This window comes from Mustela erminea, chromosome 10 (genome assembly GCF_009829155.1).
Source record: "Mustela erminea isolate mMusErm1 chromosome 10, mMusErm1.Pri, whole genome shotgun sequence".
NCBI classification, from domain to species: domain Eukaryota; kingdom Metazoa; phylum Chordata; class Mammalia; order Carnivora; family Mustelidae; genus Mustela; species Mustela erminea.
The window spans coordinates 55448739-55466436 of NC_045623.1; the positions used below are offsets into that span (position 1 = coordinate 55448739).

Below are 17698 nucleotides of genomic sequence, written 5' to 3' on the forward strand. Positions count from 1 at the left end.
CATTACGAACGCTGAAATGCCATCAGAGATAAGGGAATGGGTACACTTATGGCCTCTGCTCTAGAACCAGATGATTAACTTTCTTTTAGATTTATCTTTCTTGTGGTTTTCCTGAGAACACAATTATGATTTTGTGGTCTGCAGGGTAGATGGTGAGCAGCTCGGCAGACTGCAAGCTCCCGGCTTCTAGAGCTCCGTCTCACTCGTGTTTGGGCCCGGTCCCATCACTGTACCCGAACCAGCACCTGTCCATGGTGGGCGCACAATATCTGAAGACGGTCGTTGCGCAAGAAAGCTGCTATGGCCTGAATGTTTGTGCAACCCCCACCTCTGAAATTCATCTGTTGAAATCCCAACTCCCAAAGATGATGGTATTAGGAAGTGAGGCCTTTGGGAGCTGCTTAAGTCGTGAGGGTGGGGGCTTCATGAATAGAATTAGTGTCTTCCTATAAAGGGGTCCAGAGAGATCTCTAGCCCTTTCCACGGAGCAAGGAGCCTATTTCCGGCAGCTATGATCTGGGAAGTGGGCCCTCACCAGAACTCCAGTAGGCTGGTAACTTAATTTTGGACTTCGCAGCCTCTGGAACTCTGAAAAATAAACTGTTGTTTTTAAGCTGCCTAGTCTGTGGTACTTTATTATATAATATAATTTATAATATTATAAATTTATTATAATATTTATTATAATAATATAATATTATAATATGTTATAATATATAATGTGGTACTTTATTATATAATAGCCTGAATGGGCTGACAAAAGCCTTCGCTCCAAGCACAACTCTGCAGGAGCAGGAGCTCTCCACTCAGATCACACGTAGAATTACCTGGGGAAGATTTTAAAAATCTGGTCACCAAGGCTCTTGGGAATTCAGAAAGAATCTAGGAGTGTGGGTGGAACCCAAACCTTAATATTAAAAAAATATATATATATATTTAGGGGCGCCTGGGTGGCTCAGTGGTTAAGCATCTGCCTTCGACTCGGGTCATGATCCCAGGGTCCTTGGATCCAGCCCCATATCGGGCTCCCTGCTCTCCAGGAAGCCTGCTTCCCCCTCTCCCACTTCTGCTTGTGTTCCCTCTCTCGCTTTGTCTCTCTCTGTCAGATAAATAAATAAAATCTTAAAAAAAAATTATTCTTCAGGTGACTCTAATTTGCAGCAAGGATTAAAAACCATTTCTTTGTTGAAAACATACCTGCACATGTTTATAAATATTTATAGCTGGAGACATTATAAAAGTCACACCTGTGACAACGCTGACCAACTCACTTTTGTCAGTTAGTCTGTAAGAGCTCAGGGATGGTGGGTGTGGAATCAGAAGTCAAGGATGGTTGCTAAGTGCTGTAAACATTAGCTCTGGAACCCGCAGGCTGACTGGATGTGTGGTATTGGTTCATCTCACCTTTGTAAAGAAATTCAGTTAATTTTAGTTTATTGAGTGGAATTCTAGAGCAGACCCACTAACTGGTTCACAAACAGTTCCCTGTGGCTAAAGTAGTACATGTTATCCATTGACTCATTTGCAGCCTTCCTCACCACACACATACACACACACACACCCACATGCACACATACTTCTTAGCCTAACATTTTTTAAAGCTGATTTTAAAATTTCAACAAAGCATTGAAGTATTTTGCCTATGAAATTTACAAAGCTCTTTCCAGAAAGTAAAGCATAACCATATGATCAATAGGAGACTCCATGAATCATGGAAGACCACGAGAGTCAACCAATGGTCTGTGAATGGTGCTTGAAGAGGTCTCTTCGGACCTCAGCATCTTCGTGTGTCAAATGGATCAGTGGGACCGTCTGACTACATGAAGCTAATGTTATGCGATTCTGTGATTCCTTTTTCTGGAGGACCCAGCCAAGTGGGAGATTCCCTGAGTTTATCTAGTGATTTAAGCTTTTTCAGATTCCTTAAAGCCGTTCTGTTTGCTTCTCTGTAATCACCTCCTGCATCACTGAGCTCTGCGGCTCTTTGCTAAGAACATGTGAAACATTCTAAGCTCAGGGACTCTTTGGACATGGATTCTGAAACTTCAGTTGACAGGCTGGCCAGGCAAAGTGGTTGGTTTTCTTTGTGGGGCATGGTAGGAGAGAAGAGAAAGATCTGCTTTTGATAGGTCAGAACTAACCACCAAATAATGGGGCCTACAGTCTAATCTAATCATGCTTTTGTTTATTCACTTCATATAAAAGTCTCTTACGAATGCATCTGAGCACAATATATAATAATAATACTATAACATACATTGTGAGAAACTTTTGAAAACAATAAGATGTCCACCTGAAACAATGCAGTGTTCATAGACATACAGCCCATTGGTCATGCACATTTGTGCCATTTCTTTAACTAGTGAGTTACAACGCTGAACTGAACGCGTGGGATATATTTTACAGATGGAGACTGAAGCCAATAAGAGGCCTAACAAGTGTTATCAGAAGCTTCACATTTGCATAATTTACTACATCAGTTCACATTTTATTATAAAATTCACATTGTTTTATTGTTGGGTTTTTTGTTTTTTGTAATTAATTGGAACATGACATTCCTGCTTTAAGGGCAGGCAGGAGGCTTTAGCTTTAAAGTCAGTAGTTTGGGAACACTCAGAAGAACCATCTGTGAGCGAATGTAGTGTTGCTGTTTAAACCAAAGCCACGACGGTAGGAGAACCCAGTTAGGACCCAACTCATGCGGACACGGATTTGGATAGAACGTGGGTGAAAACTACATCCCCTTGCCCCCTACCCCTATCAAACTATACAAAAGTAAAAGCTTAGTATAAACCATTTTAGTATCGAATGTGAGAATCCTATTTCCAAAACCGGTTCGCAAAGGGGTTGTGCAGTATGAGCAACTCAGGGAAAAGAGCCGACCATCTGAATAAAAGCCCACAGATGTCCTCACCAGGGAGGGGGTCGTATGTCTCTCTTAAGCGATGTTCAGGTTATATAATACACAATACAAAACGTTACAAGAAAGGTCGCAACTCTTAGGCAGAGTTTTCTACACAAATGTAACACCACCATTGGCAGGCAATGTTAGATATATAAATTAATAACTTACAAAACATTACATTATATACATGGAGTAATAAATATACTGTTATAAACAGAAATGGAGGTGTTAGCGCAGAAGGCAGTGCAAGAGAAAGACGGCAGCGTCAAATTGGAAACGGTGTGTCACTGGGTAGAGAGCAATGGAGGGGAGGGGACAGGATGGGGGGCGCCGTACAGAGCCCAGTGGCTCAGGGCTTCGGGACACAACATGGCGCACGGCCTCACTGAGGGGAATTTTACACAGACTGTTATTGGGAATGACATGACAAACCCTTCCTACCTCTTAGTTTGTTCACTTTTATTCTGTTTGCAGCACAAAAAGTGACATTCTAAGAGGAGAAAAATATACTGCTCTAAGCGGGCAGACAGAGAGAAGTTATACGAACAACTGTGAAGCTGGATGGGACCAGTGGGGAAGGAAGTAGAATGTGGTTAGAAGTGTATCCTTTCTATTTGCAAAAGTAACTGTAGTAAAGTGAAAGATATTGCCCAAGAAAGAAGGAAGACCGTTTTCTTTCCTTTTTCCCCCCCAGAAAGAGTCAAAAAAGTTTATGTCAACTTTGAACGCTTCTCTGTGTAGAAGTTGATACTAAACTCTAGGTATTCAACAGGCATTTTAAAGACGTGAAAATGTTTTACAAAAAAGGCACACAGGTTGGCAGACAAGGGGACAGGTGAGCAGATTTATAAATGAAGTTATTAATCAGTCAGTTCGGTCACTAGAGGGGACAGATTCCCAAAACTTAGTGCAGAAAAATCTCTCAGTTTTGTGTCTTCCATTTTCAAGCCATTTACTCAGGATCTGATCTTGGCCTTCAGTACCAGATAAAGCTTCAGTTCTCCACTAAGCTTGCATATAAGGCAAGTCAACCGTGGCATTTTCTGAACTGCTGTTTGCTTCATGGTCTCGCATTCTGGCTCCAAACTCAAGTAACTGGAAAGGCCACGTGGCCCTTGTCCCGTGCAGGCCTACGCCCCCACGATGGGCTGGCCCTACCATCCAGCTGGCATGCTTGTCAAAGGTGGAATGTTCATCTCCACATGGAGAAGGTGATTATGTGTCGATCGGGGACTTGTCTTCTGCCCCAGTGTCTCCATCAGTCTCTCCTAGTGAATCCCTATGGTCAGGGTCGATCACACAAAGTGTCTTTGTGCTGCTGAAATAATTATGACCTTCTCCCTCTTTGTCAGGGCCTTCGGAATCCTCCTCTTCAAGGGTCAGTTCAAACTGAAACTTCTCCATCAGACCCTGGCAGTCTCTGTTCTGCTCGTCCAGTGGTGGGGAGGGACTCTGGGGTATCATGCTCTGATACCAGTTCCTGTTATCTTCTAAAGTATCCAGAATGTCCTGGGCGTCAGGCTGCACTAGATCTGCCCAGGTCTCCCACAGTGGGTGTACGATGTAGTCGATGAACCGACCCTGGAAAAAAAGGAAGGTTACACATCGATTATTACGACGGACTCCTGAAAACCAAACAAGCTCTCCTGGTTTCTAAGCAAAGAAAGAGGCACGAAAAGTCAAGAGAGATCGAGAATGATAGATTCTTCTATTTGAGCATATACTATACAGTACACCCTATATACTGGGTGTACTATATACACTATTGCTATACAGTACACCCTATATATTGGGTGTACTATATACACTATGGCTTTTACGTCCGCAAAGTATTGTTACCCACACTTTACAAAGGAGGAAACTGGGACACACTGAGATGAAGTATCTTGTCAAAGATCACAGAGCCAGGAACTGGTAGAGCTGGGACTTCGACCCAGCTCTGTCTGGTTCCAAAGCTTCTGTTTGTCTCACTCTAACTGACTACTTTTCCTCTTCTGTCTGCCAGAGAAGAAGTCTGGATGTAACCCTGGCCGGGAATGACTTTGTCACCGCTTGGATTCTGTGAGTCATTCTCCAAAGAAGGAAGCTCCAGGTCTAATTGAGTTCTGACTCAAGATTCTTTCCCTGATAAATTTAAAATATTGCCGCCACCCAAATGAAAAGAAGACAGCCCTGACGACTCTGAAATTTCTCGAGTTCCGTGGAATGTTTTTGTTTGCAGACGACTTTGGTAAAACATCTGAAGATACTTCCAGCGCCTACACAAACAAACATCCCCTCTGTGGACACGTCTGCAATTGTCTTAGATCCACAGGGTATGGTCACTTCCATCAGGAGAAAGGAGGGAAAATAAAAACAATCAAGCAGTTCCTTTGCTCGTGTTCCTGGGAATAAATACAAGGCTTATGGCTCTGTGACGGTTTACACAGGGGCCGTGCATCCTGCATGAGCTCCTCTGTGGCCTTATGCTGACCTCTCCATTGTCGACAAACAGGAAACATGGGGGGGTGGGGGCAGGTTGTGAAAAAGAACAGGCACTAGTTGAGTGAGGGACTGGAATTCCCCTGTCCTGGTCTGGGGGCTGGAGAGATGCTGGGTCTGGATTCGGAGGTAAATGAGCAAAGCAATGTATATGCTTCCATGGGACGTGATCCTGCTCTCTTTCCACACTATGGGTAACCTTTCCTCTTTTTTTTTTTTTTTTTTTTAAGATTTTATTTATTTATCTGACTGAGAGAGTTCACAAGTGGGCAGAGAGGCAGGCAGAGAGAGGGGTTCCAGAAGCAGGCTCCCCACCGAGCAGAGAGCCCGATGGCAGGGCTCGATCCCAGAACCTGGATATCATGATCTTAGCTGAAGGCAGAGGCTTTAACCCACTGAGCCACCCAGGTGCCCCGGGAAGCCTTTCCTTTAACAACATTCTTGTTTTTTGCCAAGTCGTGTGATATATCAAAATTCATATGTGACTCTTTTATATCTATATCTACCCACATCTGTATATTTGTATGTATTATCTATTTATCATCCATCGATCTATCTATCTATCTCTCATTACCTTTCACCTATCGACCTTTCTATCATCTCTCTTCTCCCTTCCGTTGCTTCCCTAGTCTTAACGTAATTCACACCAAAGTCAGGGACAAAGATCAGAGACCTGCAGTGAATCTGACTGCAGATATTCTAATATTTCTCTTGCTTCCACCCACTCCCTTTTCCTTCTTCAGGTGTATTTAATGGATTTTTGAGACTATTTTCAAGGTGTTTTCCAGGGACCTGAAAAAACAAGCTCAAGGCATTGGAGAAAATGGAATTGGCTGAATGCTGTGCAGTCATTTCCTTTCTTCATTTATTTTGCTTCTGCTAAATGCTCAGCACTTTTTTGAATGGTTGCCTTTAGTTGCTTATTTGCTGGGCCCTGGGAGGAGAGAGCTCTACACATCCTAAGAGCACCTAGTCAAGGGCTTTATTGCCAGACAACTCAGACAATGCTTGCTGGAGCCCATCTGCGGAAAACACCAGAGTGTACCATGATGTCATGGCAACAGGGAGACCTGCCTACAGTGATGGGAGAGTGAAGAGCTCTGGGCAGAGGGCAGCTGGGTCGATCAGGAGCGGTAAAACGAACCAGCCTCTCCATCTGATGCACTGGGAAAGTAGCTGCTGTGTCCGTCTCACAAAGCTGTGTGGGGGTTCAAATAGGACGAGGTCTGCGAAAGTGTGTGGAAAAACCACACAGAACACCATATAAATATAAGCCATCACAGTCGATAATAAATGGGAATTATTCTAGTTAATGAATTAACTAACTAATTGTTTGAATTAAGGCCTTGGGGGATTTGAATGGGCCCTGACAACTGAATGTTAGGATGCATTTTTATAGCATATTAGAATTTTAGAGGACTTTCACAGATTGTAAACTCATTTCCCTGGGACTCTTTTAAAAAAAAGCAACAAGATAATAACTGCAAGGGAACTTTGCATTGATATCACAAGTATATGTAAGTTTGGGGGTAGCAGGTAATGGGAAAAGAGGGTAAAACTAACAAAAGCACTCCTCATGCTTTTGTGCTAAAGACTTGGCATAGTCTGTAGACCCATTCTTAATCAGGACTATCCAGCTCGGGCCATTTGTTGCCCTGAAAAAAATAACATTTCAGCATGCCCTGAAGCCTTTGTAAGGATACTGATACTTTCTAGTATTAGCTAGAGGTATCTGAGGCATTTCTGCATCCCCCTGCCTCCAGCACATTGTCCCCAGTCCTTGGCGCACAGGGGATTTGTAGCTTTGGACACAATCCAAAGATGTCAGCATGTTCTCAGAGGTAGAGAAGCAACCTTGGAAGGGGACACAGGACGGGGCATTGACTGTGAGGGAGAAGAGGTACAGGAATGGGATTCACTCTTGGCAGTGCACTTGATTATGGAGAGACAACAGACACAGGGCAAAGAAAGCAAGGATAAGAGTTAAGTACTTGGATAAGGACAGGGATAAGAGAAGTCTGGAGGGATGGGGAGGAGGAAACAGCTCTGAGTTGAGGCAGCTGGATTTGTTAATGTCACCGATAGCTCTCTAAACTGCTAGAAAATACACAAACCAAACTTTGATGAGTTTCCGAGGACGGCTTTCCCTCCACCCTATGAAGCTGAGTGTAATGGAGAAGGCAAATGAGTCACAAATAGAATGGAACTAAATGGGTTGTTGCTTCCGTCTAACCTCAGGAGTTAGATCGAACCCTCCAGTTCGACAATCAGCAGAGCTCACAGAAACTTTGAAAATTTCGTATTAGATACCTGGGATTTTTCCACAGAAGCCGTATGCTTGTCACACATGGGGCTAATCTCCATTCCCCTCTCCCTCTCTTTGTCTCCCTGCTGGAAAAACTCCTCCATGATGCGGTCTGTCCATTGCCGATACAATTCCAAGGACTTGGTGGGGTTGCTCAGGTCTGCACAGTGTACCATGTTGCGAAGGACCTGGAATCATCAAGTTTTGAAAAATCCCATAAAATACAGTGTAAATACTACCAGAACATCTCATGCCTCTTGTACTAGTACATTTGGTACCAAACCCGAGAACGTTTTAGTTGCATTATAATCGTGGTGTGTGGACCAAAAAATCCTATTACAGTGACGCTGGCCAGACTTGGTTATTTACCATTATAGGAGTCCTGAAAAGGAAAACGTTGTGTCTTCTCAGATTGACAGTCATTGAATGTAAAAATTGGAAGGGACATGAGAGGTCAAATGCTGCCATCACTTCCCTTCCCCAGTTTGGAAAAAATGCAAAGAATTACTCAAAGTAGATGTCTTCATATTTTCCACTTGCGGAAAGAGACCAGCTGATGGCAGTTTGTATAATCAAAACAGACCTAACAATCTTCAAGTCGATGGGATTTATATCCAAAAGCGAGCTTTTGGGACCCACAGTCACGTAACCACTATTACAAGTGAATTTTGCCATTTATTTTTAGAACGCAGCCCAATTCAATAAATAGGGTTATGTTTTTCTTCATAAATTTGAGGATAAACTTGAATGTCCATTTTCCTTAGCTTGTTCTGAAAATAAGGCCAAGTTGTAATAATAACCAGATACGCGGCTAACTGAACCAATGTTTGTTTTCATTTTCCAACTGTTGTTTGGTTTAGCTTTGCAGTAAATCAAAGGTTCTCATCAAATACCTGTATACGATCCGTGTAGTTGTCCAGGAGAAGAACACCAGAACTTGTAACTTTCTTTGTTTCTACCATTGTCTTCAGGTCTGCCAGCAGGCTCATATGTTTGGACATATCAGTTGCTAACACCTAGGGTAAAAGGAAAATGAAACTCTCAGGAGACTTATCAGAGAGAACGGTGTTTCTCCTCCTGGGAAGGGAAAGGTAAGTGAAGGATGTAGAAAGGAAGTCTTACCATGTCGATAACCATTTTCCTGAGCGTCTGGCGCTGCTTCTTGGTGAGATTCTGGAAGATGTCACAGTGCTCTTCCTGCAGCAGTTTGAAACCCACAGCAAGGTGATGGTTTTCCAACACAGATTCATCATTATACATCAAAGCGAGTTCTGAATCTAATAAACAAGGGAAAATGATGACTTAATAAGAAAGGGATACAATTCTAACGCTGGCATAACTTCAGTGTGAAATCAGATCCAGTTCCCTCCAAATGATGTCAGGAACCAAGACCCACATGTCATTTCTCATCAGAGAAAGTTTCCCTTTTCAAGGGGAAGTAGTCCTTTCCCAAGCCAAACATGCTTATTGTAGATATTGGTGCATAAGCTTTCTCTTTGACTAAAATTCATGGTATTTTAAAATCCTTTTTCTCCTTCTTCATTTCATATGAAGAATTTAACATTAGGTAAGTGCACTTCCGAGCAACTAAACCCTATTTTTATCTCAGTTTGTAATTTCCTTTATGTCTTCACACATTTTGTGCTTTAGAAAGGAATAAACTAAAAATGCCACTAAACTTTATTATATGTATTGGGATTTTCAAACCATTTCACTTTTTTATAGATTCCCCAGTCCTGTCCCTTTTGACTTTTTGATTTTTCAAAGATGATAATAGTGTCAGTGTGAAATTTTTGTTTTGTCCAAATAATTTAGCTCTTTGGAGTTTTCTACAAATATGGTGACAAAACACTAATAATTTTTTAGAATAATCTTGACATCAGAGTTTCTGTCCTCTGGCCCTGTATGTCAGAAATAGCAACATCTGGAAACCTAAACGACAGCTTCCAGCCTGCCATTCACACGGAAGAAGCACAGACATCTTTTGTTAGGCAGAGCCATGGTCTGCACTGGACAATATGGTCAACAAATTCTGGAGGGAACATTTTTCTCTTAAGAAAGAATAATAGCCAAGTGATGGTGACAGGTTACTCATTGTAGATGTTGTCACTCATACCATTGCTTTAACTGTGTTCTTCGTGTTACATCCTCAGAATACGTGGTAGGATATATGAAGACACTTCAGCACTCCTGCCCCGTTCACCCTGTGATCAGTCCCAGATCTGCAAACTAGATTTCTGAGTTCTAGTGCTGTTGGTGGCTGCAGCAGAAAGACCATTTTCTCTGTGTGAAGCTACTGGCCGTTATATGGATTGATCTGTGACATACACTATGCCCACTGATATAATCCAATAGCCAAGTAGTTGTCCGAAGTTTATACTCTTTCAGTAGAAGAACAAGGTTAAAAATGAATCTACCTCACATCTAGATTATGCAGATATTTTGATGTAGGATAGGGACTCTTTTATAGTAAGGAGCTCAAACATTTCTATAAAATCATCAGCACTTGAAATTAATGATGACCACAACTGGATAGCCAATATTCTCAGAAGAAAAACGTACTGAGATTTTTAGCCTTTAGAAATAGTGCACTAACTGAGAAAATTCATGGACTTTCATTAGCATGGATACTAAACATTTTCAGCACGACAAAATCACTGAGTATAGCTTGGGATCCTAAGGCTGGACCAGCACCCAATGCCACTGAGGTCATCTTCCCTAGTATAGACCAAGCATTCCAGTGCTTTCTTTGGAATCTTACTTCTCTGGAGATTCCATGCTCATTTGGGCCTGTTTTCTTAGTAGAGAGGGACACCAGTGGGTCACCAGTGGGTCACACATACCATGTTCTGTGTGAGAGTCCTGCATAACACTGAAAATCATTATCGCATTACACCCAACCTTTCCTTGTCCTCACTGAATAATTCCACATTGGTTACTCTTTCCTCATGTATTGTATTTTCCAACTGTTGAATACTTTTTATGGCTCCCCTCTGACCCTTTCCAAGTTCTCCATGCCGCTAGCTCAAAAATAATGTTGCCAGACTGGACACATTATCCAGGAAAGGTCTGACCAGCCTGAGTGCAATGGAAGGATTACTTCATTATTATCCTTATTATCATCCATAATGAAAACATCAGGGGGGGAAAAAGTGAAACAATGAATCATACAATTATCTAGTAGTGAACTCACTCGTGTTGATGAGAAATTGGTTGGAGACTCCAGGGTGATCAACGTCATGGATAGCAGCTGCAAAAATGGCGGCCAGAATTTCCAAATCGGTGAAGACAGCCTGTCGAGCAAAACAAGCTCATTTAACTCCATGTCCCACTGGCCTATCCCGTGTATTCAGCTTCACATTAAAGTATCCCATTTCAGGGGCGCCTAGGTGGCTCAGTGGGTTAAAGCCTCTGCCTTCGGCTCAGGTCATGATCCCAGGGTCCTGGGATTGAGCCCTGCATCAGGCTCTCTGCCAAGCCTCTCTCTCTGCCTACTTGTGATCTCTGTCCGTCAAATAAATAAATAAAATCTTAAAAAAAAAAAAAAGTATCCCATTTCATTCTTGTGGGGAGAAGGACTGTTTGCTGATGTACATAATGTTTCAATGCACTGACTGAATGGAGATTCTATCCATCATCATAAGGTCTAACATGAAAGGGATGATGGCGGAAGCTCATGCGCACATCAGGCTTATGGGAAGGCATTAGCACAGTGCTCATAATGAGTGGCCAGGTGGAGCCTGATGTTTGTTTCTTGGGTAAGTGGTGTGGCAGAACGGTGCTTATGTAACACAAGCACATACAAGTCAAAAAAGCAAGTTAGACTGGCTCTTCCCTGAGATATAACAACATTCATGTTTCCAGGCTGAGTAACTTAGAGAAGAAAGGCTAAATTCCAAACTCGTAAGACTGGCAATAAATTATTTTCCAAGGCTTTTAGCTTCAGAAATAATTTATTATGCAGGGTGGACAGAAGCTTTCAGGTATTCATTCATTCATCCATTCCTCCAATTCCTACCCACTGAATGTTTACTATGGGCAAGATCTGAGAACATCCCTAAGAAGTGGAACTTGTGCCCCACTGCTCCAACTCCCTCATGCCATGCCGTGAAGCTCTTCTGCACCCCCTTGTCTACCAACACTTAAACCTAGTATTTGTGTAGGTATATATTCCTTCTGACTAAAAGGTCTTTCTCTGACTTGAATGGCTTTCTTCATCCTCTGTGATTACTTAAATCTTCTGATCCTTCAAGTGCCAGGTTAGTGTCCCCTCTCCCATGAAGGGTAACTGCTCAAGGACACGTTAAGCTCTCCCTCCTCTAAACACGTGTGGCCCCCGGTGGTCAATTTCTGGCTCCACAATAGGTATCCAATCAGTAACAGCAGGTAGTTGATGAACAGTGTTGGCCCACTCTATAATCCTTAGAACATACAAATAACACTATTTCTCTCCTTCAGGGGATAAAACAGCCTCAGCTCCATCTCACTTTCCCATCTTCTTGGATTTCTTTTCTCAGGAAATATGGAGCCCAGACAACAGTGCTCTGGCCAGTTTAATCTTTCTTCACCTTCCCAATCTGGTGGGGCTGATAGGGGTTGGCAAGCCCCTTCTAAAGTAAGCGTACACATTTTGGAAGGACCTGACTCCTGCTACTGTATGTCAAAGATATGGCTACTAATATCGGTGCATGGAAATGCATTAATCTACTCAGGAAGGAGTCACAGCCACCTTCTAGCAAGATGTCTAGCAAAACGGAACATGGTTTCCCTCTGCTTCAGCATTATTAATTCTAGATATTCAGTTACTTTTTCAACCCACAGAATCAGTTTTATGAATTCTTAGGAGAATAAGCCTATGAATGTTTATTCTCAATAGGAACCATATAGGAGATCTTATATTTCTCTGCTATGCAACACAGTGTTTGGGGTGGTGTAGGCAATTCAGATCAGTATATGCATACTGAAAATAAACTACATACTAGATGCTGAACTCGACACTTATTAGATACTGGAGACACAATGAAAAATAAAGCACCCTGGGGGCACCTGGGTGGCTTATTTGGTTAAGTGTCTGACTCTTGATTTCGGCTCAGATCATGATCTCAGGATCCCGAGACTGAGCCCTGGGTCAGGCTCCGCACTCAGCAGGCAGTCTGCTTGAGATTCTCTCTCTCCCTCCCCCTCTGTCCCTTCCCCCACTTGTACACACACACAAACTCTCTCTCTCTCAAATAAATAAATCTTAAAAAAAAAAGCACCCTGTTAATTGCTTGATAATGAAACAATTTCGAATGTAAGAGAGAGTTGCTCTGATATTCAAAAGCAGCCTAAGTAGAAATGTCGGTCATTTTTATTAGCAACCCAATGGATGGATGCCACGCATCATGAAGAACTGGTTCAAGCATGAGCCATTATTTCTGTAAATACAGTACATGTGGTACATAGCACTTTTTAGAAGAGGATGGGCAGGTATGCAAAACAGATCATAACTACTCACATCTAATGCTGGCGTAGAAAGGAGAACATGGGTTGACTGGGCTACATCAGCAGCGTGTAGGCTGTTATGATATGCCACATCAGAATGGTAATGGTCTTCTAAAGTCATCATGTAGGTTACAAATGTATCAGATGAGATTTTGAATGTCTTGAGGAGATCTCTTTCCTATGCAGCAAAATGGATTAGAAAACAAATAAGTGGATGTCCAAAAATGAGGAAAAAGCCAAATCAGGAAAATAAACTGGGATGGGGAAAAATAAATCATAAAGAGCCATCAAATTCAATAGGCAGTCTCTCTCCTTTTTACTCACCTGGAATATGGCATACATGATGCAGGTGAGGGGCCTGTTGTGGGAATAGCCAGCCACATTGAAGATGTTAAGGCCCCATTTGTTCAGGTCTTCCAGCTCCTATCACCAAAATTAGAGGAATTTAGGAACAAGGCCAGTTTTGTTAGCATGCCTCCTTATTTTTATTGAGTTTTTGGAGAATGGTTATCTAAGTCATTGGAGTGTCTATATAGAGTGTTCTAGTTGCATGAAAATTTGAAAATGGAATGGCCTAGGAGGTTGGGGGTCCTCTTCATTTTAGTTGTAAGTTTCTGTATATTTTGTCAGAAAAGGGAGATTGTGTGTCTAATACATAGATCTACTTGCTGACCTTTTTATTCTACACATCAGTCTTCAACCAAGTTGCTTTCCAAGATAGCTCAAGTGGCTGCGGGTCCCTCCAGCTTCATTTCCCTGACTCTCCTCTTTCCTGATCACTGGTCTATTAGTAACAGCTAGAAAACCATCTTGGGAGAACTCCTTTGCCCTTTGGTTATGATCACAAAGGGCCAGGTCGGGGAGACTCAGTTGCTAGAATGTGTGGAAGTCAACCTTAATTTAATGTAAAAGGCCATGAAGAATACCAGCCGTGGATTATTCTATCTTAGAGCTCTTGGGCCACAGACAGACCTGGGAGAAACATTATCCAGTCCTGTGTTCTAGGATTATTCCAGGATTATCTGATTAAAGGAATAATTTATTCCATTCTGAATTCTTGCCCGGAACAAAGGCAAGAATTCTTGCCCCTTGTTCTAATGGCATCTCTCAGAAAGCCTCACTGAATGTCCAAAGTTTGCTCACAGCGAGCTCATTTCCTATTGACACAAGGCTGCAAGGACCTCAGTGGTCACCTTAGGCAGACCCCTAGGGGACGTGTGAATTTTTTCTGTGCCTCCCTCCACTGGTGGGGTTTGGGCTGTGAGTCAGTGCTGTCAACCTCTCTCCTTTCTTCTCTAGCTCTGCCAGTCAGTGCAGATTTTCCAACTAGTCCTTGGCATCTAGTCCCGGATCTGTTCTCTATGACAATTCATTCCTGTCTCCTGGACGTCCTGTGACTTCTCCCAGTGGGCCTTTGGTAGGAATCTCATTCTCGAGGAACTCCCATTTACAAATCCAACTCTGAATAAAAAAATACAGGTCTTTTGTTGTAGGAAAAGGGTTCGAATTTGGTGCCCAGCAATGGACAAAGGGACCACACCAGCCCTTCTCACCATATACTCTAATCGTAAAGCTACAGTGATTGCTGCTATTTTCTAGCAGATAGTTTCAGGCAGCCGCTTGCCATAGAGCAGAGAGCTGCGTGCACACACACACACACCCCGCTCAGACATACCTTGGCCAGATGATCTTCGTTTTCCGTGTTGACGCCAAAGCGTGAGATGCTTGTATTGTTCAAGCTCGAACTATGCATCAGTTTTTTCACGCCGCTTATCTGGGTCATGAGCTGTTGCTTTTTCTTTTTCTCTCGGTCCTTCTGGGTGGGAGATGGAATCTCCACATCATTCTGCTTGTCTGCAACAAGCGGAAACATTTTTCAGCCCCCACATGCCAATGAGAACCCACTGCAGTGTCCAAAACAACATCTAATGTCCTGTAATGGATTTTACATCTGATAAAGGACTGTCCTACATTGTCTCACTTGACCTCCAGGATGATCCCGTGAGTTTGATGGGAGAAATGGGACAATTTTTTTCACTTCACTTTACAGCTAAACAACCTGAGGCCCAAAGGAGTGAAATAAGTTGTCCAAGCAGGACAGGTAGGACTCAAACCTCCACATTCTATCTGTTGTGTAATTTAGAATTATGCTTCTATATTTTCCACGTAGGTCAACGATATGTATATGTAGATTTTTTTACTTGAATAACTTATATGTCTGTGTAATAGAAAAGGTACGTGCAGCCAGGCCCAGGTTAATAAAAAAAGGCTTTAGTTCTGCTTTTTAAAATATATATATATTTTTTATATTGTATTTTTTAATTAAAAAAAATCCAACAACTTTAACTGGTTATAACTTGTCATTCAGTTTAGATGCGCAGAGTCTGTACATTAGAGAAATAAATGGTTTACAATCTTCAAATAATGACGTTTAAGCCTTGCTTATTACCACCACTTTGAGGGTTCAGAGGGAAAAGTATATCAGTTTACTTCATGCCTTATTTTTATTCATTCTACTAATTAATAATAAATAGTGCCTCTTGGTTGTCACAGGCATTAAATTTATTAAAATTTTATGCTTATTAAATTATGTATGCTTATGTCATTTCATCATTTAAAAAATTCTGCTACAGGGGTGCCTGGGTGGCCTCACCAGTCGGTTACGCCGGCTGCCTTTGGCTCAGGTCAGATCCCAGGGTTCTGGGATCGAGCCCCACATCAGGCTCCCTGCTCAGCGGCAAACAGCCTGCTTCTCCCTCTCATCTGCCTGCCACTCTGCCTACTTGTGGTCTCTCTCTCTCTCTGACAAATAAATAAAATCTTTAAAGAAAAAAAAAACCAAAAAACTCTGCTACAACAAGGTAACAGCAGAACTACGATTAGCGACGAAAACCTCTATCTTCTCATAGAAGCTCTTCCCTCTGTATCAGGCTATTAAAAGTATCAGTAGCCAAATATCCCATTTCATTTCACAGGGGCCTTTATCATGAGCCCCTGCACTGAAAAGTGCATTCACTTTTTCCAGCCACAGGGATGCCTGTGAGTTCCCAGAGGCAATCACTTACTAAACTGCTTTAACAGCTACTTCACTGAACTAAATTACACCCTGTGGCTGAAAGAGTTAATGCAGTTCCCGGAAGTTCTACGTATATCTCTGCTTGTTAGAGTAAAAATTAGGACAAAGACGACTTCTCCTTTAGAAAATGCCATGTTTCTGGATGGCATGCTGGGACCTGGACTATCTGCTTTCTACTCTTGCAAGATGATGGCACAGGTCTCATGTTTTCCCCAGAGACCTCCGTCTGTTCCTAGGACCCTGTGGACAAAGCATCAAAGCCAAACAAACACAGAGGGACCGGAGCAGGGGCCTGGACACCTCAGCACCTGGAGCAAGGCTAGTCTGTATCCCTAGCATCCCTGTGTTCTCTGTAGATATCCACAAGCTCCGAGCCTCATCAGTTTATGACTTTTGCCTAGGGAGGAATTTTAGTGGTCATTTCAATTGGTTTAGGGGTTTCCAACCTGCTTCAGCATCAGAAGCACCCAGGGAACTTTAGAAAAAGACAGATTGATGAGCCCTACCCAGTCCTACTGAATCAGTACATTTCGGAAAGCTTCCTAAATGTCTCTGATGATCAGAGCCAGGTTTGGGAATCAATAATAATTCCACACTCTCACTTTTTGGATGAAGTCAGCAATTTGTTCAAGCTCAAAGGGCAATTTATTCAACAGATATTTATTTTGCAATTACTCAGCTCCAGACACAGTGACTTAATAGCAGAGAAACCAAGCCTTGAGGTTCCTGTTAAAAATTTCTTTCTGGTCTCACAATCTCTGTCAAAAAACACTATATATTTTATTGTTTATGACATTACTTTTCCCTCTGTTGCTTCACTTGTAATAATTGTAATTTTCTGCTAAAACGAAAGGTCATAGTAGCCCTTGTCTTTCCCAACCCTGTTCTTTACCATTCCTCACGTCTGGTTATCTAAGAGGCTGTCAGATTCCCCTAGGCCACTGTAGATAGAGAAACCGCTAGTGGGCCTACCAGCTTTCCTCCATGTTAACTAACGATTCTTTGCAACAGCCAGTAATTGAGCTGAACCACTACCGTGTCTGGAACATTACAGTAAAGAAGAAAGCCATTATTCTCAGACAGCACCAATTTGACATTAATGGGTGTTTCCCTATACACGCAGGCGCTGGAACCACTGATGGGTTTCCTTATTCTGAATTTCCTGTTAAAAGCGTACCAGTGCATTGCGGAAATAACCTGAAACACGGACTCAAAGAATCACCATGAACACTTAGCGAATTGACATTCCTAGGATGGTTAGAATACAGTGGGGAAACAGTGAGATGGCGTAAGGCAAAGAAACAAACAAACAAAAAACAAATGCAAAATATGGTCATGTCAAAACTCTGTTAATGGCCTAATTTGAAGTGTTTTTCTTACTAGGGCTAAGCCTTTAATCCTGCAAAATTTCTAAATTCTTTTCCTTGAATCTTTGAAATTCTGTGTT

General features: G+C 42.3%; 1 protein-coding gene across 5 annotated transcripts in view; it reads right to left on the bottom strand.

Annotated features, from left to right (window-relative positions):
• Nucleotides 1-2168: 2168 nt before the first annotated feature.
• Nucleotides 2169-17698, bottom strand: part of PDE4B (phosphodiesterase 4B) — a 447018-nt gene continuing 431488 nt past the window's right edge. For 3 of the 5 annotated variants that reach the window (XM_032302838.1, XM_032302839.1, XM_032302840.1), the window contains 8 exons: nucleotides 14851-15029; nucleotides 13500-13598; nucleotides 13189-13353; nucleotides 10885-10984; nucleotides 8814-8968; nucleotides 8585-8707; nucleotides 7697-7879; nucleotides 2169-4486 (listed from right to left, as the gene is read on the bottom strand). In XM_032302838.1, the coding sequence (XP_032158729.1) occupies nucleotides 4121-4486; nucleotides 7697-7879; nucleotides 8585-8707; nucleotides 8814-8968; nucleotides 10885-10984; nucleotides 13189-13353; nucleotides 13500-13598; nucleotides 14851-15029 (1370 nt within the window). In that variant the 3' untranslated portion in view covers nucleotides 2169-4120. The remainder of the gene's footprint in view (nucleotides 4487-7696; nucleotides 7880-8584; nucleotides 8708-8813; nucleotides 8969-10884; nucleotides 10985-13188; nucleotides 13354-13499; nucleotides 13599-14850; nucleotides 15030-17698) is intronic. The other 2 variants (XM_032302836.1, XM_032302837.1) reach the window with 1 other exon arrangement.